Source organism: Cydia splendana, chromosome 12 (assembly GCF_910591565.1).
Source record: "Cydia splendana chromosome 12, ilCydSple1.2, whole genome shotgun sequence".
Lineage (NCBI taxonomy): Eukaryota > Metazoa > Arthropoda > Insecta > Lepidoptera > Tortricidae > Cydia > Cydia splendana.
In genome coordinates this window covers 7,291,118-7,316,772 of record NC_085971.1, presented here as the reverse complement: position 1 = coordinate 7,316,772, position 25,655 = coordinate 7,291,118, and the positions used below count along the sequence as shown (strand labels likewise).

The 25,655-nt window shown below is 36.4% G+C and overlaps 1 protein-coding gene and 1 long non-coding RNA gene across 2 annotated transcripts in view; both read left to right on the top strand.

The window, feature by feature from the left end:
• LOC134795393 (uncharacterized) overlaps window positions 1-25,655 on the top strand; it is a 548,375-nt gene that overhangs the window by 167,925 nt on the left and 354,795 nt on the right. The window lies entirely within an intron of this gene.
• The window catches only part of LOC134795373 (ATP-binding cassette subfamily G member 4), a 73,443-nt gene that overhangs the window by 8,696 nt on the left and 39,092 nt on the right, over window positions 1-25,655 (top strand). The window contains exon 2 of the mRNA XM_063767202.1: window positions 9,962-10,022. Within this exon, the coding sequence (XP_063623272.1) occupies window positions 9,968-10,022 (55 nt within the window). The 5' untranslated portion in view covers window positions 9,962-9,967. The remainder of the gene's footprint in view (window positions 1-9,961; window positions 10,023-25,655) is intronic.

Below are 25,655 nucleotides of genomic sequence, written 5' to 3'. Positions count from 1 at the left end.
ATACATCATCTGTGAAACTTTCATCTATCACGGTTCATGAGATACAGCCTGGTGACAGACAGACGGACAGTGGAGTCTTAGTAATAGGGTCCCGTTTTTACCCTTTTGGTACGGAACCCTAAAAATCGGGAACAAAGTGGCCATTTAGATTAAACAAATGACGGTTCACAAGGCAAAAGTGATTGTTTGAGTAACTGTCGATTAAAATGACGACAATACTTAATAAATGGATAATAACATTAATTAACTGTTACTAATTTTCTGCTCGCTTGCTTGCGATAGTAAAAAATAAATTGTCATCAGGAATCTGATGATGGGATTCCAGAGGAATCGAGAGAACTCTTCAAAAGTTCCCCATATTGATTTGTGTATTTTTTAATAGGAAGGAACTCGTGCCTTTACTCTCGAAAAAACGACAATTTGGTGAAGTGATTGCTCATAATAATGTCATATTTATGTACATACTGTTTTGTTTTTACATACTTTTTTGAAGCGCTTGTGGCCTAGCGGTAAGAGCGTGCGACTTTCAATCCGGAGGTCGCGGGTTCAAACCCCGGCTCGTACCAATGAGTTTTTCGGAACTTACGTACGAAATATCATTTGATATTTGTCAGTCGCTTTTCGGTGAAGGAAAACATCGTGAGGAAACCGGACTAATCCCAACAAGGCCTAGTTTCCCCTCTGGGTTGGAAGGTCAGATGGCAGTCGCTTTCGTAAAAACTAGTGCCTACGTCAAATCATGGGATTAGTTGTCAAGGGGACCCCAGGCTCCTATGAGCCGTGGCAAAAATGCCAGGATAACGCGAGGAAGAAGGAGACTGTTTTGTTATTACATATTTTAGTGCTCCGTACAACTGTTCATGCACCACGTATGGAATAACTTAGGCCTTGAAAGCGGTTACAGGCGTTATTTTATGTTAAAATTTATTAATCGAAATAAATAAATCGTTACTAACGGAGACTGGCGAATTACGAGTATCGCCTGGCTCCGGGCATGGGTCCCGAAAGCCTATTCAGGTAGTTATTTCTTGTTTTAAAACGGTTACTGATATGATCTGTTTGCTGACAACAGTGACATTTCTTCATACAGAAATAAAACAAGATTATTTATTAAGTTCGAATCGCCCTCCCTGACGAAGATGCTACTTCACTAACAATAGATAATGCGCATGTGCAATATAAAATACTTTTTGCACGTACTTAATTCTGCACATGTAGATCCGATAGAGAATTGAATAGGTATAATTTATATTCCGGGGTCATGACGATCTTTGTTTGTGAGCAAGAGCTTTTAATCACAAACGTAACGAGAATCTATTACTAATTTGACCTTTTGGACCCTATTTAATATGAATCATACATTTTGTTTACAATACGAAAGTAGACGGGTGGATTAACTTTGTGGAAGAATACAAAAAACCAAATTATTAATAAAATGGTTTTTGTTTATTATATTTGTATTTATTGTTTTTTGTTTTTTTTTGTGCAAGTATAGTATGTAATCGCCTTGAATTTCTGGCAAATGGTTTTACCTTATAACTTGAAATCTTTCTGAAAGTTTAAGATACACAAAAACTATACATACCTAACTTAACTAACCAGTTGTGTGAATTTTTTTTGTTACCCATCGAAAACCAAAAATATTGGAAAAATATATCACCTTCAGGTTATGTAAAAAGTCACTCATTTGTTTGAAATTACCATGTTAGTTTTTCAATTTAAGACTGGCTACTTTTTTTTTTAACTTGGTATATTTTTGTCGTTCTTAGCAAATGTATTTAAAGAACTGATTTTTCTTAAGCTTAAGTCTCTATTTTTTAATGAGACAGTATGTATTTATAAAAAAGAATGAGTTTAGCTTTTATGTGCACGCAAAACCGAAGCGCGAGCAGCACATAGATAGATCTGGATGCACCTTTAGGTATTCTCTGGTCAAGGTCATAAGCCATAATCATAAAGAGCTATTTTTATTGTGCCTAACAGCGTGATGATTGGTTTATGATTTGTGTACAATATATTTTCACCTTATGCTTCAAGAATAAGATCCAAACTCGTTAAACCGCACAACTGCGACTCATTTTCTAATATGATAATATTTCCTACGGCAACAAAGGAACATCTAGTTTTTAAAATGCACTCATTATAATAAAACTCCCATACAATAAAGTTTGCAATGATAATAAGTCTCATGGGTTTGACTTATACTTAGATTGTGTGTTGCAATACTTGCAATGTCAGTTGGTGTTAAGGCTATATCGACGTGGCCAAATGTAATTCTCTAAATAAAAAAAATCCTGAAGAATGGACAGATGTAAAGGTTAGCATCTAAGTCATGGGATTTAGATCTACAACTACCCCCTAATTAATTCTGAGTTAATCTCAGTTTTGACTTTTACTTGAATTTCATTTTTATTGTCATGCCTACCTTTAGATATGGGTGTGCAAACTTAACTTAACATGGTAGGCCTTATATAGTTACAATAATAGTATGAAGCCCGGTACAGAGTACAGATACATTAAATCCAATATCTAACTAGATTAGTCGAAATTGCTATTGAAAATAATTGGAAAACTAATGCCCACTATATTGCTCAACGTTGATAAAATCTAATTACACTTTGCTAGTTTTTCGCCTTCACCAGAGTTGCAATCTCAGAACGTTCTTGAAACCTATTGTGAGTGCACGTTGAGAAATATTTGAACCTACCTATTTCAAATCTGTTTGCTGGGGTAGCATTCCAACTGGTTGCAGAACGCGAATCGGTAAGTTGATCCAGCATAAGTGCATAGTTGTACTGAACTGAATGTCAAGATAAACTGATTTGCCATGGAACTCGACTCGCCCACGCTTGTGTAGCTATGAGAATATGGAGAAAACATTGATCGCAATGCTAATAGAAGTTTGGACACAATTTCTTGGGCAAACATATGTTTAACGTGTTGGTTGCGGCACTTGTTTGACTGCATATCTTAACGAAGTATCTGTTGATTTTTTTTATGAACGAGTTAGGGATCACCTATACTGAAGCTATAGCTAGAAGCTAACTTTTGTTAATTGTGGCAATGTCACCGACGACTTTTGCTATTTTTAAGTCAGAGAAAGTTAAAGTTGACGTATCGTGAAGACTGGGTATATAGCGAGCTGTATGGCATAGGTATTACCAAGAAAATGGAGTAGGTGATTCTGATTACGGGAACCGTTCAGAAAACTTCTTTGGCTTGTATAATAATAAACATCCGGCGAAAAATATCATTGAAGTACGGTTTCAGACGTTGCAGAACCTTGAATTGATACCATTATAAAACTAAAGAACTTTAGTTAACTAATTATTTTATTTTATTGTTCTAACTTAGCCTTACACGTGGGATGCTCCAAGGCTAAAAATGTAGTTTAATCTGGAAAAACTTTTTTAATATTGGCAAAAAAGCGTTTCTCCACGTCTTTTTAGTCCGGTAATTATGGTGAAATTCAATTTACATTTTCTGTGCACAACCTTTTAACTGTATTAAATGAAATAAGGCGTGGCTTAGCGCATCGCTAAAATTCCTAAATAAAAAAATTGGAATAAATTTGGATAAGTAACTGCAAAAGGATCGCCATTGCGCGTAGGTACAGCCACATTTTACAAAAATGTGGGTGTATGTGTGTGTGTAAAAATAATTTCTGACTGTAATACTGGTTACACGGCGTAATGGAAAACATAGGTACAGTATGTCTATGGTCACACAAAAATAATGCTGAAGATTAGAGGGATGCCTAGTCGAGAAAATATCGGAAAACAGATGCAAATCAGTCCACTTATTAAACTCTACATTGTAAGTGTTTTGACGGTACCTACTCCTAAAAATGCTGTCATCTCCAGTAGAATTTGTAATACGGCCCCCAATAGTACGGAAGATCTGTCGTATCTAGATTCAGGGTTGGTAACCCTAAACCACAGTACACTAAGAACAGTAGTGAATCTAAGGCCGCTCGGCAAGTTATTTACCTACTCTTGCGTTGGCGCTTAGGGTTGTCACTTTTATTTTTAGTTACATATTATTTGCGTATTATGAGTAACACTAGGTTTCTATTTATATAATATAATGAAATGTTCTAACAATTCATAAATGACGTATAAATAAAACGCTTTTTAAATATTTACATTAGGAAATGGCATTTATTAAAAAAATTATAAATTCAATACAGAAAAAAAGTTCCTCCGGTTTCTGCATGTTCGGAACGCTTTACTGTTAGCGATTAAAGTAAAGTAAATTCTCATCCTATACGTATAACATTAGTAAAAGGTTTTAGGGAAGCATGGGCAGGGCATCGTAAATTCTATGTCTTTTAATTGTTCCTAAATTGACGTGCCGATTTTAATGTTGATGTGGTCCTTTTCAAACGCTTTGCGAAACACCTTCTCCATCCTTCCTATATTCACGACGAAGTCATCGGGTGGGACTATGAGTAATTTCGATCTGTACCATAATTCCTGTAATTAATGTATTGTGAAGAATGACAAGTCCGGGTTTGAGGAGTCGTTATTGTGACACCCAAAGACACTACAATATTTTTTTCCTCTGTTCGAAGTCATGATCAAAAAAATTAAGGCCGGTAAGAGCAGTCAAATGCGAGCGGGCGGGCGTGCAGCGTACTCGAATGCGCGCGATCACTATCGCGGTACGGCCCACACTGCCGCCACCGTATTCCCCCGTATATTATGCTAATGTGTGCGTGGCAGCGCGTGCGTACACGGCGCCCGGCGCGCACGCACACATTCAAGCCGGCAGCGCCACATTTCTATGAAGATTCACTACTGTTCTTGTACTGTGCCTAAACGCTACTAATCAACACATTTCTATGTGTATAATGTAAAGTAAAATAAATTAAATTGTCCGTAAAACTTTGGACGTGTGTTTAGACTAATTGAATTTATTTTTCGTAAGGTAAGGTAATCTATATGCATCAGTGGATTATCGCGATAAAACAGTGAACATTATTATACTGTTTGTTGCCCAAATCAGTTAAAATTACGCGATTTGGCCTTAAGAGTTAAGATAGTAGTGATAATACACAGCCTTCAAATAGTTTACCGTTCCTCTATCATTTCACGAGGTTACGCAAACACAAAACCTAACTTAACTAAATTACCTAGCGAACGTGACTTTTGGACATGTCTTTGTACATAATTGTCTTGGCTGTTATTTGCAAAGGTTTCAAAGCGTATCGCCCCTGGCTTATTATAGTGAGGTGTGTGAGCACGCAAATAGTTACGGATCTCGAGTTCAATTTATACTGGACCATAAAATGCTTTGTGAGTAAGGTAGCTGCATTGTAATTGTATGCTTGGGCGCAGCAAACCTTTGGATTCGTGACTCGTTCCGGGATAATAGCTTAAAACAGCTGTATAAAAGGACAAAAGCACGAGTAGGCACTAACCTAAACCTTCCATATTGTCCTTGGAATTGACCACCAATATAACCGCAAAATTAAATTGTTTTGGGAATATTCAATGAGTTTTTTTCATTATGATATGATAAAGGAGAATTTCGTTATCTAGACATAAGTGAAAATCTTGTCTTGGCTTTGGGTTGCCTTAAAATGTTGCATCTTGTGTTTCTGTGTCATCGTGTGACAGTAAAAGCTAAGTAAGAAACAGCTCTCCCCCATTCAACTTTCTTCATGCATTTCTGCCACTTTCGTTTCGGGTTTATTATTTATCGTATACGAGTAGCACAACGTTCTCCGTTATTTGACCGAAATAAGTTGATTTTGTTGATGCTGGTAATTTATTTTTCACCACACCAACTGGTAAAGGCTCTCTTGATTGTTCAAAAACCGATAGCAAAGTTGTATTTTATTCACATGAGAGGCAAAGTAATCAAATGCAAATTTTGAGTTGTCTTCTTATGTTTGCTGGTTGAATTTACTTTTAAATGATGATTTTGAATGATAAATATTTAATAACATTAATTTGTATTTGATTTGGTTGGTTTTTGTTGGATATCTTACAGTTAATATTTTCTTCGGGTTGGTGTGGTGAACAATTTTGTGTTTCACTAGGGGGCAAATTTTGTTTAACCCTCGTGCTTTGAAACCCTCGCAAAGCTCAAGATTCCATTTTTCGAACCACTCGCTACGCTCGTGGTTCAATTTTGGAATCTTTCACTTGTTCGGGTATCAATATTAGCACGAGCGGTTAAACAACAAATTTGCCCCCTTGTAAAACAAATAATTATTGTGTTTTGTGTCCAAATACTTGTGTTACATCGTTTTATTTTCTAACTAGTTGTATTATATGAGCAAGAGACGGTTGCAATTCGTATAGCAAAACAACAAAGGCACTGATATCGGTAAGGGACTTGGCTTACAGAAAACTATCGATGTTTTATTGTGATCCACGAATGAATGCATGGATCTAGTTAGGTATTTCGTAACCTGTAAAATTTATGCCTAATAATATCGTAAAAAAATTGTACCAGATATATTTCCGTACATAACTTATTGGAAAATATTATTGCAGAATAATTTCACACTAGCAATATAATATTTCACATACAAATCATACAATATCGCTTTTTTTCGATGCCTTCTCAGACTCATCTCCACGAAGCGTAGTAAAGATCTCAGGCATTGGAGAACCCAGTTCTTAAGAGAAGTAGCTAACAGATTTCCTAATGAGTTTTATTTGTCAACTGATGTCACAAGTTAGGCAGTAGTACTACTTCAGTTAGGATTTCCAAGGCCTCTAGTGTGTGTGCTTGGCCGTATTTAGCGCGACATGGTCTCGTTGCTACTGACTTCTACAGAGCTTGTTTGTGCGAAAGTGCGCAATGTTCTAGAAAGATTCGATCGGTAGTGGAAGTGGAGACATTTAAATAGGCTTGTTTCCTATTGAAAAATTAAATTGTCTTACCTCAGAAATCATGAGACTACAACGAACACACTGGGGTGTAAGTAACATGTTTTGTTTGAATGGAGAAGTTGTGGTTAAAGAATTATATTCATCTCAAAAGAAATTTACATTTGTTGAATCAAGTTGAATTCATTGTGAGGTTGCGTTTAATATATATACTTAACAACTTCATAGTCACAACTATTGTTTTGATGTTTCATAAAGAGCATCGAGCAGTAGAAAAGTAGAGGCCGATTCGAACTTATAAAATGGCATATATTTGATATCATTTCGACATCAGTCGCCCGTGTATTTATATCCGAGCGAGATGCGTCGTATACAGTTTACATGTCGAATGTGACTTCTGAGTAATTGCAGACAGTAGTTGCAGACTGATGGTAGCCAAGAAAATAAGTTAGCTATTCACGCGTATGACGCAAACTGAAAAATGTATATGCATCCTTATTTACGAATATAAAAGAAGTACAGTTACCGCTTATAATGACATCAAAGGGAATTGAAAAACACGTCATCCTAAGCGGATATCATATAAAACAAACATAGTGGTACAACTTCTTATTTTTACATTATCAAACTGCACAACGGGACTTAATCGCGTATTTAAGTTTTAAGATTTACCTCCGACGTTTCGAGGACGGCGTTGTCCCCGTGGTCTCGGAGAAGACTGGCTCAAGTTGACATCAACATCTTCTAGCCGCGCGAGTTTTCCGAACTACCCGCACTTGGTCTTGTTTATCAGTTTGAACGTTTTGCGCACTAGGGATGTCACTCTGTCGACACACAACACTAACGATATTCGATTTATCGACTGTCGATATTCGTTTCCGCTTACATTTACTAATATTCCATGTGGATGAGACCGTACCGTTCTTATTTTTGTTATTATGTTTTCCAAATTAATCTCCAATTCATTTGTGAGAAATAAGTTTTATTAAACTTATAACAAATATCAACTTGTCACTGAGAATCATAACTAAAATACCTTACACGCCACGAACGCTCCAAACGTCCTCGCAGGGAAAGACGTGGTGATGGCCACGAAAACCAGCGAATGTGTCAGTATAACCGGACATAATTTCATGGAAATAGGATTTTTAGGTCATAGTAAGCGATTTGTCACTATAAGCGAAGTCATCTTATCCGAATTTGTCACAAAGAATTTTATTTGAAAACCAAACTTCGCACAGTAATTTCGTCATAGTAAGCGGTTGGTCAGTATAAGCGTACAGTATAACGAATAATAATTAGACTTGAATTTGTAACTTGGTCACGCGTATGACGCCAACGGAATAAATATACGAATACCTATGCATTCTTTTTGGTACTTACTAAAATCCTATTGTGAATTCAGTTTTTTTTCATTCTATTTAAAGGTCCATCTAGACTCTAGACTAGACGTTTTAAGGTCGAGAGTTATGATTAAAAAAATCTTTTGAATTATTTCACAATCACGAATGTTAAGCGACCATAGATTTTCAAGTCTAAAAATTTAAGTCTCCTTCTTCTTCTTCCTCGCGTTATCTCGCGTTATCATGTTTGGCATTTTGCCACGGCTCAACTAATCCCAAGAATTGACGTAGGCACTAGTTTCCTTCCAACCCAGAGGGCCTTAACTAGGCCTTATTAGGATTAGTCCGGTTTCCTCACGATGTTTTCCTTCACTGAAAAGCGACTGGTAAATATCAATTGATATTTCGTACATAAGTTTATGAAAAACTCATTGGTACGAGCCGGGGTTTTAACCCGCGACCTCCGGATTGAAAGTCGCACGCTCTTACCGCTAGGTCACCAGCGGTCTCATTCAGAGTAAAATTTAATAGTAAATGCCTTTAACTAGAGGTTCCGTCATGGTCAGCATGTTTTGATAATTTATTCTTTGTATCTAACATACGCTTGATTTGGCAGTGATCTTTCTAAACTGGGCAGTGGATACATTCTATATTTGCAACATTGTAGTTATTGCATGCTTACTGTATGTACAACAAGTGATCATTTACAAATTGAAACTTCAAGTAACTGAAACGGATGATTAGGTAAATTTAACGACTTAAACACTGTATTCTGTTGGGTCAGTGATCCAAATATGAAAATTGGCCTAATATATCCCCTTTATATGTAGCTGCAGAAGTGCATTCATGCTCATTCGACAAGTGGCTGGCACTTCAGTTACAATGCTTCCGCTAAATCCGCTATTTTCGAAGAAATATGTGGTATGTACTTAATCATTTTTTTTTCTTTAAACGGCTACAAATCGAATGTAGCTAATATTACCTCGCGTAAGAAAGTTACGAGTAAATTGTATAAATGTAGATCTCGTGTAAATAAATCATAAATGTGTGTTAAAAGTTGACCAGTTGATTTTCTAAGAGAAAATACTCTCTCGCAAATATAATATACTCGGACATCGTTAAGCCGCATTTAAATTTGTCTGACGTGTTGTGTTGTGACGCATCAGAACGCTATCGTTTCCACATTTAATATGCGTTTTCTCAGATTCAGTGCGTTGTGATGTGACGGGTAGTGTTGAGTCGCATCACAAGCGATCCCGGTCCCGGTGAGGTGGAGAGCGGTGCAGCGACACGAAACAACGGATCAGATGGATCACACTAGTGTGCACGCGCCAGTGTTGTGTTGTGACACTTGTGACGTTATGATTCATAAAAAACATTACAAATTTTGCACACTCAGAGAGCCAAGACGGTACTGATAAAAAATTCGTCAAAACACGTCTTAAAGATGTGAACAGCAACCATCAAGACACAGAACAACACAATACACAATACAACACAGCAGACAAATGTGAATGCGGAATTCTCACAAATCTTTTACGAATCTCTTAATTCTGGAAGTTCTGATCCTGTTATAAATGTCTTCTTTGTTCAAACTTTTGTGTAGGACACAGTTCACTACCGGAGTCGTAAACGTAGTTTTTGTTAGAATTGGAGTAGATATACATACATATTATGAATGATACTACAGATAGCATTTCACGTTTTCGTCATTTATCTAAGTAAGTACCTACTTGCATTCAAATATCTCAAATATATCAATCTTTGTTTCAGTTTACAATGGACTTGGAATTTCGGAACTTGAAATACACAGTATGCAGTCGCTTATCAAAAGGTAAGACAGATGATAATCGTTATTCAATTATTTTTTTTGCTCTTCATTTTGGTTTAAAATTTTAGTCATACTGCACTGCACCTCTTCTGAACTTATTGTATAAAAGTACCAAGAACGTATCAGAACACTTCTATCCCGCGACTTTTTGATTGAAGTCAGCCACACATTTATTATTACAAAGGAAAACAACCTTAACGTACGCTAACCTTGAAATTTGCCAAACTGCAAAAATAAGTTATAAAAAATGGCCTCCAACTTGATACACCTACTCACCTACAAAATTAGCGTTAGATCTTCGAGCAACACGGAAGGGAGGCGGCATTCGCACTATCTCCCCTCTGCCGAGGTACAAGATTAGCGCGTCAATCTAATCTAGCGCGGGTAATAAAACTAGTTGCACTTGGATTTTTCACTAGACCGAGTCCAGACGCGCGCGTGAACACTGCTGCACAAAAATGGCTGTTTGCTCGGTTTTTTGTTATAAAAAGAGGTCGGGGACATCAAATTTACAAAAAGAAAGTGTTACATTTCACATGTAATATTTTTTTTTACATATCATACGTTTAATTACATTCAATCACAATTATTATATTTTAGTCTCATGTAATTGTTGGATTTATCGATTTTGCTCGCTCAGTACAAATTGCGGATCGGTCGAGCGACAAATCCGACTTCTCATCTTTCAGAATACAATAACATACTTCAACGAAAATGTGTTAGTGTGCGTGTTGTGACACTTGTCACTCGTCCGTACACAAAAAGAGATCGAGGTTTGCAAGATTTGTCTTTGACGTGTGTCATTTTCTACGTATTTGTGTCGTCATTACAGATTGGATTTTGTATGTAAGTGTGTGAGAAGTGCGACTGTGTGCACCTTTCCCCCCGTGAAAAATGGCAGAAAGATTTGTACGGTGAGATATCGCTTGGGCCCCTCCCTTCCGATGTGTCGGAAGCCGGTGTTGCTCGAAGCGTTAGATAATAAGGTCGTGAATGTTTTCCGTTGTTCCGGTAACTGTTAAATACTTGTTGTCTGTAATATTTGGTTTATCAATAAATTACTTTGGTTTATCAATGAAATAGGTACTTACGTTAAATATTTCGTGATTCTATCCAGCCAGTCAAATTCAGTGAAATCGAAAAAGCTGACCATGACAAGCCATAATATTTGTCTAAGTTGTTGGATTTTTAAAGTAAGGTGAATAGCAAAATAAATAACGATTGGTACCAGATATTCTAAGCGGCTAGCTTTCACATTTCTTTATAATCTGTAGGTATTAACAGGTATTTCTTTCTAGCAGCGTCCAAGTGAAATGTCGGCCATTGCGAATGTTAATATATGTATACATATGTATATACAGAGATGGGATAAATGTAATTACGTAAAGGAAAATGTCGAATAAAAGTTTGAATTGACCATCATTCAGCTATTCATTAATATCGTAATCGTTGCAATCGGGGCAAAAACGTACCTGGTTGTCACTCCCTCCTAGTTATCAATTTATCATATATTTAATAATATGGATATTTAAGTGATAGTTGTATTTATTAATTATATTATAATTGGAGTCGCTTTATTACAGGTACCTACAAAATAAACATAGAATATCGAATGTATAAAAGCTTAATATGTATGTATAAAATAAAGCTAAAATTAAACAAAACGAATGCTAAATAAAACTAATATACCTACTTATTTTTCAAAAATGGCCCACTTTGACATGATGGACGAGGATGCTGGCAGCATTTCCCTGCTGTATTGAAAGCTGCCAGCTCTTCGATCAGATTAATTTAAGTTTCTTTTTTTAATAGCCTATGTTGTGTCTCACTGCAGGGCAAAGGCCTCCCCTGTCTTTCAGCACTCGTCACGGCTTTGTGCATGCTCCCGCCAGTCGCCACAGAATGAGTCCAGGTCGTTTCGCCATCTCATCTGGTCTGCCTCTGCCTCGGGTGATCTGTAATTAATTAATGTGTGTTGTGTGTTGTTAAATGTCGTTGTCTAGTATCTACAATACAAGTCTTATTGCTAAACTTTCCCACTGTGGGAGTAGTTAGATTTGTGTAGTATTGTCCCATATAATGTATATACATAGTAGGTACTTATATTTTATATTTAAGAGCGAGGAAGACACACAACGTTTTCGGTCTTTCATAAAGTTTATGCTGCTTCATCCTAATTATTAAAAATCGTTGTTGGATAACATGCCTGATTGGTCTCATAAAACAATACACACATCGTTAGCAGCAATTGCTTATTAATGGATACTTAATGTCAAATGTAAGTGTAAATTTCGTAATGTAACACTAACCTACCATCTTTCAAATCGGCGCCCACACTATTTAGTAACGATTAATAAGTGATTATTTTGCCTCTAATAACAAAATATCAGTTTAGGTAAACCACTAGTGGAAAATCGTTTTATTACTTAGATATTCGTTTCCGTTTAGATAACTTTTGATGACGAAACACATGTGGTTTATATGTTAAGTTTTGTTACGTGTTGTTTTCTTCTTTTATTTTGCCTCGAATAAACGTTCTCTATTCTCTATTCGATGCGTACGATGCGGTAGTAGGAGTACAGTGGGCGCCAGTAATTTGTATGAATTTCTATACGAAGAGGCTCAACTTAAGCTAAATAAAATTACCGTTTAATTGGTACCTAGACTTAGCTTCATATACAGAGTTATTATCTATTGAGTCTGATCATACTCTGAGGGGTGAATATGTAGGTCCAACTTTTACAATAGGGTCAACCCCTAAAACGCCAATAATAATTCTTACAAATTACTCAGCACATTAAGCTAATTAAATGCATATACTCATTGCAAAAATCACAACAACGACAACATCAAATACACGTTCATATCGTTACCGCTCCTATCTTCTATCTATCACCGATGCTAATACCACAGCTTTCATAATATATGTTTACTAAGCGAGACGGTAAAGGGATACATGGCATTTGCGCCTTCCTATAAACACCTTGACTTCCTTAGGAGTAGCAAAGATAAGTCAATTGTAAAGACAGTCCGTCCCCATATAAAGTTGCGCTTATTAACATTATTGTCAGATGATCACTTTAGTCCCATATATTTTGTATGCACAGTCGCATTCTGCTTAAAACCGAATGTTCCGCGAATGAAAATTAAAAATACGAAAAAAATTTAGGTTCTTCATCGAAAATAATTTATCTACGCAGAATAAGCTGTCGCATTTATTTTTGTTCGCCGACTAAAAGTAGATGGATAACGATTGATCAAAACTGTGATCTGTTTAAACCGTGACAATAAAATTGGGGTGCTTCATATATTTATTTGCTTATAATATAATTCCTCAGATCCACACTATTTAACTGTCAACAATCATATTATGTTATGCGCTAAATTAGATAGCCGCAGTGATGAGTAGTTCCGGGTATTTTTTTTTATTCATAGTTTAGTCGAAAGAAAGGTGGAATGAATCAATCGGCATTCGAGAACAGGGCGATTACCTTGTTCGCTGTTGAAGTATTCACAATTACCTAATCGTATCAGCGACGAATTACCCATTGTGTATTCGTATTCGAATCAAGATATTTACAACCGAAAAATCACTATTTCCAAGACAGCTATTTATGTATCTGAGGCCTCGTTATGTTAAGCGCGATGGCACCATTACATAAGAAAGCCCGTACTTTGTGTGGAGATTGACAAACTTTATCATTAACTTGTCCTTCGTAGTTTGCTAATAAACAGGTCTCACAAGAAATGTAGCGTACGTTCCGGTGAAGGAAAATGGGAAAGGCAGTTTTCGACACTAGTTGGTTGCGGATTGCGCCCAAAGTCAAAGTTAATAAGTAGATTGGAGTGTTGCTGTTTGTGCAATTTCCTTTTTTTATTGGTCGGATGATGCCGAAATATCATACGTTCATACATTGTAGGAATCTTAAACCATGACTACAAAAGTAATTATTTTACACTTGGGTACACATAACTACCTATTTGAAACAAGCTTGGTTTGTTCATAGCAATGTTTCAATTAAAATTATGGTCCGTAATTATTTGATGGCAAGAAAAAATTATTCACCGTTATTTTTAGGCCTATCACCATTACAAAAAAAAACCATTAAATCATTGTATTAATTACTATCAATCAATAATAAATTCACCACGCGCAAACAAATCAGCTTGTAAAAATTTACGAAAACAATTACGATACGTGTTTGGTGCAACCGGTACCTATTAATTACCTACCTATAATTAATAGGTAATGTCCATTTACAGGTAGTACCTTTACTACCTATAATAGAAATTGGAGTCATTGGATTAATTGCCCTTTTACCGTATCTTTCTCACAATTATCTTCGAATTACTTGTGACGAAGGTAAGGAAAATGGCACGAAGCATGAGTTGATCATTTACGAATTAACCTAATTGTAAAAGAAGTACCTATCGACATTACGCACGTTGTGGTTACGGATGCAGTCATAGACGTAAATATTAAATTTAACCGCAAAATTTGTGGTTAAGTGCGGTCATAGCCGAAACACTATGTTATTTTGGCCTGCTTCTCATAGTAACGCTTTCCTGATGCCGGTTTTGGGTGTGTCCAACAGCTGGACTCCAGTCCTGTGCCAAGCGCTTATTTTGCGAGGTGTTTATTTTCCTCTAGCCTCGCTCGAGGTACCTAGCCAATTTGCACTTAATTTTTTTTGTTGTATTAGGATATCTATTTAATAACTATCTTGTTCTTAACAATGTGTGTTATAACATGACATTTAACATCTTGCTGTTTTCAGCCCTTTCCATATTATATTATTTTCACCACACCAACTGGTAAAGGCTCTCTTGGTTGTTCAAAAACCGATAGCAAAGTTGCATTATATTCACATGTGAGGCAAAGTAATCAAATGCAAATTTTGAGTTGTTTTCTTATGTTTGGTGGTAGAATTGAATTTTAAATGATGATTTTGAATGATAAATTTTAATAACATTAATTTGGATTTGATTTGGTTTGTTTTTGTTTGATTTCTTACAGGTAATATTTTCTTCGGGTTGGTGTGGTGAAAAATTTTGTTTCACTCGGGGGCAAATTTTGTTTAACCCTCTTGCTTTGAAACCCTCGTAACGCTCAAGATTCCATTTTTCGAACCACTCGCTACGCTCGTTGTTCAATTTTGGAATCTTTCGCTTGCTCGGGTATCAATATTAGCACGAGCGGTTAAACAACAACTTTGCCCCCTTGTAAAACAAATAACTATTGCATTAACATAATATTATTTGTATTATGAACGTTGCAGGCTGCATAGCCTGAATGGTATTTATTGAGTATTTCAAACGCTCAATTACAGTGAATTAAATATTAGGAATTTTCAGTCATTTTGTACAATTTGCAGGCCTTTTTCATATTTTGGTAAAGACTGCAGTCAATTCTTTCTTATGAAGTTGAAAATAATTACAGTCCTGAGGCACAGTGTTTGATAAGCGCGAAGTACGAATACGAATGTGAATTTAAATTGGTGGGTTGCATTTGTACTTATGCATATTTTCCTTACAAAAGTCCGAGTGTCATCACATATATATGTATAATAATTATGTCAATGCGTTTATATTTTAGCTTTGGGTACATATATCAATGTTTAAATATTAATAATGTAGAAGTCAACACAGAATAAGCGTGTTTATTTTCTCGTTTGTTTAATCATATTGTTCTATATATGTGTTTCGAATGTGAATTTAAATTGGTGGGTTGCATTTGTAATGTATATTTTCCTTACAAAATAAGTGCGAGTGTCGTCACGAATATATGTATAATAATTATGTCAATACGTTTATATTTTAGTTTTGGGTACATATATCAATGATTAAATATCAATAATGTAGAAGTCAACACAGAAGCGTGTTTATTTTTCTCGTTTGTTAATTCATATTGTCCTATGTGTTTAATGATCTCATTTCGCATTTATTAATTCTACCACGTGTATTGGGTAGTTACGTATTTATTAAACAAAATCATACACATCTTACTAAGTTACCTTACTAACTTATTACTAGTTAGTTACTAAGTTTGATATTCATTTAACGAGAGTTATTTGATTTATTTATTATTCACATTTTTTACGTTAGGTACCTACTCTTATTTATTCCGCTAATTCTGTGTGATGCCAAAAACAGGCACAGATGGCGGGACACCGTCAAAGAGAAGCTGATTCCACGGGGATTTCACGACCCTCAGGCAATGCAATGAGGAACACGACGCGAGGAGGAGGAATTCTGTGTATGATGATTGTAGTCAGTGGCGTAGCGTGAATTAATCTAGCCGTGGGCAAAGTCGCATCTGCGAGGCCCTTTTATTTCACTGTGCCCGAAGGGGCCTCGCGCCAGGCCCCCTTTGGGGTGCGAGGCCGTGGGCGACGGCCCACTTCGCCCACGACTAGCTACGCCACTGATTGTAGTCTTGCACCTCTCGCATGATACATTTACGATCGAGCATATTGTTTTGAATTGCAGCTAAAAATAATATTTAATAAGTTATTAAGATAAAAGATATATAACATCGGCAACCATACGAATGATCCGCATGGGATATGTGCACTCATGTTATCAGTATGGAATATAAGTAAAACAATAACACAGCGAGGACATTAATTATCTTATAACCGAGGATATAAGATAATTAATAATGGATAATCAACAAAACTGTAATTTCGGCTATTTAGTAGTAAAAGTGTACCTACACAACTACATATTTTCGGGGTAAATATATAAGTCTAAATACTGCGTACCTACCTACATGTTTTTTGGTACATACCTACCTATCTTCTCGAATACCTAATTGCAGCAATAACAATTAAAAAGCAAATTAATAAATATTTCCAACCACATAAATCATTACGTAACTTATGCCACTTTCTAATCTTAATAAGGAAATTCGATATATTCGCGCATGTTTGCTCATATCTTGAAAATTAATCACGTTATTGAACTAACAACTGGTAATGGTCTGCACCAGTGAACTGATTAGTAAGTTATTATTAATATTACTTATTTACTTACGTTAAGTTAGCGTTTGTCGGAAATAATGGCTTAAAAATATATTACGTATAGCACCGATAATTGGTTTATATAATATGTATTTATAGAGGTAATTATAGTCTAGACTCCAGTAAGCTTTTCGCTAAATAGATAAAATTATTTTTTTATTTAACCAGAACAAAATGAGACTATTAAAAATACATACTTAATACCGATCCGCAGCGCAGGTAGTATCAGATGGAAACAAATGTAAATCAGACTTTGTGCCACAAACCAATGACGGTATCTGCTACTGGCTTCGTCATCCTTATCTACAATTTATGCACATACATATTGTTAGAAAAAGCTTGAAGGCAATAAAGAGCATGATATAGAGGATCTATACTCGTTGTGACTGACAGTGACCCACTTATGTAAGTCAAAGGCACCAGTTGAACTTGCTATACCAATTCTAAGGCTGAACGGTTATCTGCATATTATGCATGCAATGGTTACGTCAGCCGATGCAGGATGCTTTTTATAGGCAGAAATTAAAAAAGAAAGGTCTTAAAACGATCTATATTTCAAACTAATACGTGATAGTGCAAGCTTTTGTGATATTGGGCGCTTGTTGGTGCAATGGTAAAGAGAGGCAATGTCATCATTTATTGACACTCACTCACTTGGTTCTATTTAAGTTGGTGTACCTATATAGTAAACATAGACGGACTCTATTCAATTCACTCACTCAAAACGGCTAACGGATTTGACGCATGATAACCTGAATAATTATGACGAAATGAGTTATCTGTTTATACATTTAAAGCAATAGGCACTGTAGATGTGCTGTTTCCACACTATAATATTTCCAGTAAAGCATTTGCCGAGTTATAAATAGAAGATTTAAATTTAAATTAATTTACTCGTACTTCAGCTTTATAACTCAATATTTTTGGTTTATTTATTGTTATTATCCTTTGGAGAAACTTGTATTCAACTCTAGATACTTTGTTATTAAAACATGGGCGTTAGTTTATAGGTAGTTACCTACGTAATTATTAATTATTCTTATGTGACAAAGTAATGCCTTAGATTAATATGCAAATTATTTTATTTATAGGTATTACTATGTAAATAAAAAACATGCCTGTATTTATTCAATGTTTTTAACAATGATTGAATTCATTGAAGATCTAAAAAGCTTTTATATTTTTATGCTTGTATTACATGTTGTTTTTAACTTTTGTTTCATTTTTTATTTACTGTACCGGAAGATTTCTTCTACTACGTACTCACGATTTAAGAAAATGCATATGTTTACGAAGACTAATATATAATCCTCTATTTATTATTATGTTAAAGTCCAATTTCGTTAAATTTACCTTTTTAAAATTGTAAAATAGCAAAAGTGAGCACACATTACATTACTTAGTTATTTAAATGGAAATATTGAGCAGGTAATGGAATAAAGTAGGACAAATATGGTTTAATGAAGTGCTTTATGAAACACGTTCCCTAAAAGCAATTAATTGTATTCATAATGTGCAGTTGACTACCTTAAGATAATGTGCAATTGACGACCACAAGAGCGCGAACGACATCGTATAAAATGTAATAAATTATACCAGTTATGTCGATGGCTCATTGAATATAAAGAGTAAGAGTTACCACTAAATATAAGAAAAATCCGTTCTTAAATCATCTCATAGCTACTCTTAATCCTATGAAGGAGTGCTTACATCACGAACCCGCTCTGAAACTGTAACTACTGTTAGATCTCTTGCATTCAGGGTTACACCCGACTTACTAAATAAACTATTCTAGTGACACTCGTACAGTTAAAAACGACGACGAGCGATGCGAAGAGATCATTCGTAAAGTGTGGAATTACTGTCGCAACAGCCTCGCCATACGTACCCCCTTGTCGTCATAAAGGCATCTCGCCGTAGCCGCATGATGTAGCGATCTTAATTGGTCGTTCGTTTGAAGTCAATGTACTTTTAATCTTTGTAATCTGCGGCGATGAATTTGTAGTTAATATTATCAGTATGAGTAGTTAAGTATAGGATAAAACGAGATTGTCCGCCGACGAGTCGATGGACAAGGAAAGTTTTGGACCCCCAATTATGGTAGTCCGGGCTACGGTTGGTGGATTAAAACGAGAACCATGCATGTTTGCCCTTGACCAGTATTGACTATGTGTTGGCAGCATGTAGCTCGGGAGGTACCAAATACATAAATCGTGGACCTAAGTGACTACAACCCATATAACCATTCCAGTCGCAGAATCACAAAGTGGTAACTAAATGTCAGATGTGTCGTAACAGAGTCCACACAATGTGTCTAGAATTGTTTCGAAACAAAGTGTCGTCGCCGTGTCTACACTTTTCCGTAACAAGGTGTCGACACATTTGTGTGCACTTTGCGTGCGGTTTGCGACTAAATCTGACAGCAAATTTGTGACAGCAAATGTCAATATAAAATACCTCTTGAAAACCAAGGTTTGTCAAACTACTATTAGTGTCTCGTGTGCTCGTAATTCTAGTAAGTCATCATGGGCAATGCAAATGATAATAATCGACCGAAACCATATAAACACCCAACACCCGTCAACCTTTTACAGAAAAGTTTTTAAAGAAATTCAATAAGCTACTTTGGTCAGGCAACGAATGCTCTAAAAGTTGTAGATGGAAATGCTCGGAACACAATTTTTGACTCCGTAACTCGGTTTGACAAGTTAGGAGGTGAACATATCAAAAGTCCCCGGCCGTAGCCCTTGAGCGGGGGGGGAGAGAGGGGGCTTTGAAGGTCCCATTTTCCCGTTTTTCGATTATATCTCGGAAACTATGCATCTCAGCGACATGGCCACTTATACAAAATGAAAGTTAATTTAATTTGTTACAAGTTTATTCAGTCAATTTTTTCGATATGTTGAATAGTTTTTGAGATATCCGCTCTTGAAAGTTTATTTAGGGCTCTCAATTTTATCTTGATATATCTATATCAGTGAAGGTGCTAGGCCGTGTTTGGTATCGTTTTCGTATAAATCTGGGGTGCTGAATCCATTTAAGATATCACATTGACACCATTCCACAAAATAAAAATAAATCTTTTTAGGGTTCCGTACCTCAAAAGGAAAAAACGGAACCCTTATAGGATCACTCGTGCGTCTGTATGTATGTCCGTCTGAATACACAAAATAGTTCTTTACCTATAGATGACAGGAAAACCTATTAGAAATGTGCAGTCAAGCGCGAGTCGGACTTAATGTACGGAACCCTTAATACGCGAGTCCGACTCGCACTTGGCCGGTTTTTTGAAACTCTTCTTGACGCTTAACCGCTGAACCGATTTCGTTGAAATTTGGTATAGAAATAGTTTGCGTCCCGGAACAGGACATAGGATAGATCTTATAACCAAAATCATCTTTTGAAGGTGTGAAAAGTGGCGTGGAAATTTGTACGGGAAATCAATAACCGCTGAACCGATTTATATGAAATTTGGGATGGTCTACATCTTTGATTTAGTTAAAAATGATGAAAAAACATGACTTCAAACCTAAACTTAAACAGTATTAACTTCAAGAAGTCAATTCTGAATTCCCCCCTACACCTCATTTCACACCTTTAAAGGATGATTTTTGAGATAACTTATTATATCCTGTCTCGGGACTCAAAATATATGTGTACCAAATTTAAATTAAAACTGTTCAGCAGTTTAAGCGTGAAGAGGAGTTTAAAAGAAAGTATTTTAATAATTTTATATGTTTTTACTTCGGAATGGTGTCAATGTGATACCTTAACTAAATTTGGTACTGCGAATTTATACGAAAACGATACCAAACATGGCCTCGTAGCTTTACTGTTGTAGAAGTCAAAATAAAATTGAGAGCCCTAAATTCTTATTACTTGGCCAAACTTGTGTAGAAGGAAAAGGTAAAATAAAAGTCTTCGGCAGGAATATAAGACACAATTTTTTTTTTTTTGCGTTACTATTTCATTCATCAAATATAAACATACCTTGATTATACTATTCTAGTGAGATCCTCATAGATAAACAAAAACATTTACTTAAAAAATTACAAGGTCGAAATGTCACGGAACTTGTGAGAGTAATATGTGAAAAATATAAACTTTTATGACAAAAAAAATCTGTAAACTGAAATAAATGTCATATACTAAGAAAAAGTGACCAAGGCCTCCAGTGCCCCAGGCTGGAATCGAACCAGCGTCCTCTGCTATCGCGGCAGGTGCCTGATAGCAGAGGACGCTGGTTCGATTCCAGCCTGGGGCACTGGAGGCCTTGGTCACTTTTTCTTAGTATATGACATTTATTTCAGTTTATAATTTATATAGTAGTGTTTCTACTTGATAAAAACAAATTAAAATATTTTCTGAAAAATAATTTAATTTGTTCAAATACTTCATAGTAAAAAAAATCTGGACACAATTTAAGAATCACCCAATTGCGTCGAGGAATCATCTGTATTTTTGCTTGTTTCATTACCTCCTCGCTTCTTTTTTGTCCTTTGTATTCTGTAGCAATTTGTTAGATCTGAAAATAAAGATAACTTGCGTCGTCACGGATGTCGATTTATAGGTTTTAGGGAGTGCAGAATTCGAAAACGGTGATTATTTTATAATCCAAGATGGCGGCTACGTATTTTGTCATAAAAGTGGAATCCAAAATAGTCATCATTTTCGAAATCTGCGCCCCCTAAAACCTATAAAACGATATCCATGACGACTTTTATGACATAGTGCATTGCCGCCATTTTGAAATTGAAAATGTTATCATTTTCGAAATCTGCTCCCCCCAAAACCTATAAAACGACACCCATGACGACTTTTATGACATAGTGCATGGCCGCCATTTTGGATTCCAAAATGGTCATCATTTCCGAAAGCGGGGCCCCCTAAAACCTATAAAACGACACCCATGACGACTTTTATGGCATAGTGCATGGCCGCCATTTTGGATTTCAAAATGGTCATCATTTTCTAAATCGGGGCCCCCTAAAACCTATAAAACGACATCCATGACGACTTTTATGACATAGTGCATGGCCGCCATCTTGGAATCCAAAATGGTCATCATTTTCGAAATCTGCGCCCCCTAAAACCTATAAAACGACACCCATGACGACTTTTATGGCATAGTGCATGGCCGCCATTTTGGATTCCAAAATGGTCATCATTTTCAAAATTGGGGCCCCCTAAAACGTATAAAACGACATCCATGACGACTTTTATGACACAGTGCATGGCCGCCATTTCGGATTCCAAAATGGTCATTATTTTCGAAATCGGCACTCCCTAAAACCTATATATCGACACCCATCTCGACTTTTATGACAAAGTGTTTTGCTACCATCTGCATGCAAGACATTTCTATTATTTTTACGTACAAAAACTTGACGTTGACAGGGGGCCACCCCTGTCAACTTTCAATCGAGATTTAATCGATAATTTATTCGATTAATATTCAGATTAATTCAATTTCAATCTATGTTAGGTCGACTAAACTAATCGCGATTAAAATTTGAGAATTAACTTTTTTTATTCCATTAATTAGTCGAATAAACAGTTAATCGATTAATGCCCATCTCTGACCGCGGAATTTTTACACTTTGAGAATATCTGAAAACAAATCAACACAAGGAGCCATTTTGCAAATCCAGTAACATACCAGTAACGTTGTTATTACTTTTGACAGCGCGTGTCATGTGTCAACACAGAGTCGACACAAAGTCGAAACATTGCAACTACTTTGTGACTGCAATATTTCTCAGCCTTAAACCATATTTATACATCATAATTAACAAGTTTCGTAGTATGTAAAGCGTTATTTCTGTTATTTAAGTATAGTATACGCATCGAAGTACTAAAAATGCTTCAAATAATATAGTTATGAACACAGGCACTGAGAAGTAAACAATTTCATTTCCGGCTAAACTAAAACAATGTGGTGGCGCGTTGATTATATTACACTTAGTTTATCAAATCACTCGAGCAGTTTAATTCCCCATAATAATTTAAGTCCTATTGTAATATAAATGCAAACAATATATAATTACGTCTTGTAATCCGTTTTAGAGATGGCGTATTAATGTCACTTATTTTTATTTAAGTATTTTTCCATCTGACAGTTTCCATTTGACAGGAACAAAATGAACGAATGAACGAATGATTTTGGCATAAAGTAGTCGCAAACCCGAAACAATGTGTGCACACGGCGACCACACTTTATGTCACTTTGTGTCATGTGTCGACCCTTCCCCATTTCTGGTAACTGTGTCGACACGGCGACGACTCTGCGACTGGAATTGTGACCGAAACAGACGGTGTCGACACAAGATGTGTCAACACCGCGTCGTAACGGCGACTGGAAATGGTTGTATGGGAAGACAGTGTTGGCCGAACGTTAATGCAATTGACCATTAAAAATTAACCATTGAAAAGGTTAATTGCCATTAACCATTAACCATTGAAGGAAAATTAATTATCAATTGCATTGATCATCAATTTGCATTAATATTAATTTATTTCGAACCACTAACAATTAAAAAGAATTAATGGTTATTGCTTTACAAACCATTAAAAATTAAATCAATTTTGAATGAAAATTAAAAATGTGATTGATAATTAACAAGAATAAACATCGTAATTTTTGTCTCTGTATTTTTATGCAGGGTTTTCCCATATGTTCCCCGCGAAGACAAATGGGAATTCACCCATTATTGGTAATAATGGGTGCTTATTGGTGTATTCCCATTTGTCCCCGATTCGCGTGACCTACGCCATGCATGAAGCTGGGACAAATGGGAATGTTTTATGTGAATGAATATGAACGGCGGGGAACAAAAGGGATACACCCGATATTAGTGTTCCCATTTGTCTCCGCTCCAATGAGATGGGGAAAAATGGATATATTTCTATGCAGCGTCTTTTCCCATATGTTTCTATACACTCATTATAGGTGCATTCCTATTTGTCCCCACCTTATTGGTGTGGAGACAAATGGAAAACGGGGACAGATGGGATTTATATGCAGCGTCTATTCCATCTGTTCCAGGTGGGAACAAATGGGAAAACATCGGAAAATGATGTGTTCCCATTTGTCTCCACACCAAGAAGGTGGGGAAAAATGGGAAATATTTATATGCAGTCTTTTCCTATATGTTCCCCGAGGGGACAAATGGGAATACACTCATTATTGGTTATAATGGGTGCATTATTGGTGTATTTCCACTTGTCCCCTATCCACGTGTCCTACGCCATACATGAGAAGGGACTAATGGGAACACATCATTTTCCCATTTTTTCCCACCTGGAACAGATGGAATAGACGCTGCATATAAATCCCATCTGTCCCCGTTTCCCATTTGTCTCCACATCAATAAGGTGGGGACAAATGGGAACACTTCATTTTCCGATGTTTTCTCATTTGTTCCCACCTGGAACAGATGGAATAGGCTCTGCATATAAATCCCATTTGTCCCCGTTTCCCATTTGTCTCCAACTCACATATGGCAGGGACAAATAGGAATACACCTATAATGAGTGTATAGAAACATGGGAAAAGAAGCTGCACAGAAATATTTCCATTTTTCCCCATCTCATTGGAGCGGAGACAAATGGGAACACTAATATCGGGTGTATCCCTTTTGTTCCCCGCCGTTCATATTCCTTCATATAAAACATTCCCATTTGTCCCAGCTTCATGCATGGCGTAGGTCAAGCGAATCGGGAACAAATGGGAAAACATCGGAAAATGATGTATTCCTATTTGTCCCTTCTCATGTATGGCACGTGGATAGGGGACAAGTGGGAATACACCAATAATGCACCCATTATAACCAACAGTGGGTGTATTCCCATTTGTCCCCGCGGGGAACGTATAGGAAAAGACTGCATATAAATATTTCCCATTTGTCCCCACCTTATTGGTGTGGAGACAAATGGGAACACATCATTTTCCGATGTTTTCCCATTTGTTCCCACCTAGAACAGATGGAATAGACGCTGCATATAAATCTCATTTGTTCCCGTTTCCCATTTGTCTCCACACCAATAAGGTGGGGACAAATGGGAACACATCATTTTCTGATGTTTGCCCATTTGTTCCCACCTGGAACAGATGGAATAGGCTCTGCATATAAATCCCATTTGTCCCCGTTTCCCATTTGTCTCCAACTCATATATGGCAGGGACAAATAGGAATACACCTATAATGAGTGTAGAAACATGGGAAAAGACGCTGCATAGAAATATTTTCATTTTTCCCCATCTCATTGGAGCGGAGACAAATGGGAACACTAATATCGGGTGTATCCCTTTTGTTCCCTGCCGTTCATATTCATTCATATAAAACATTTCCATTTGTTCCCAACTGGAACAGATGGAATAGACGCTGCATATAAATCCCATTTGTCCCCGTTTCCCATTTGTTTCCACACCAATAAGGTGGGGACAAATGGGAACACATCATTTTCTGATGTTTTCCCATTTGATCCCACCTGGAACAGACGGAATAGGCTCTGCATATAAATCCCATTTGTCCCCGTTTCCCATTTGTCTCCAACTCACATATGGCAGGGACAAATAGGAATGCACCTATAATGAGTGTATAGAAACATATAGT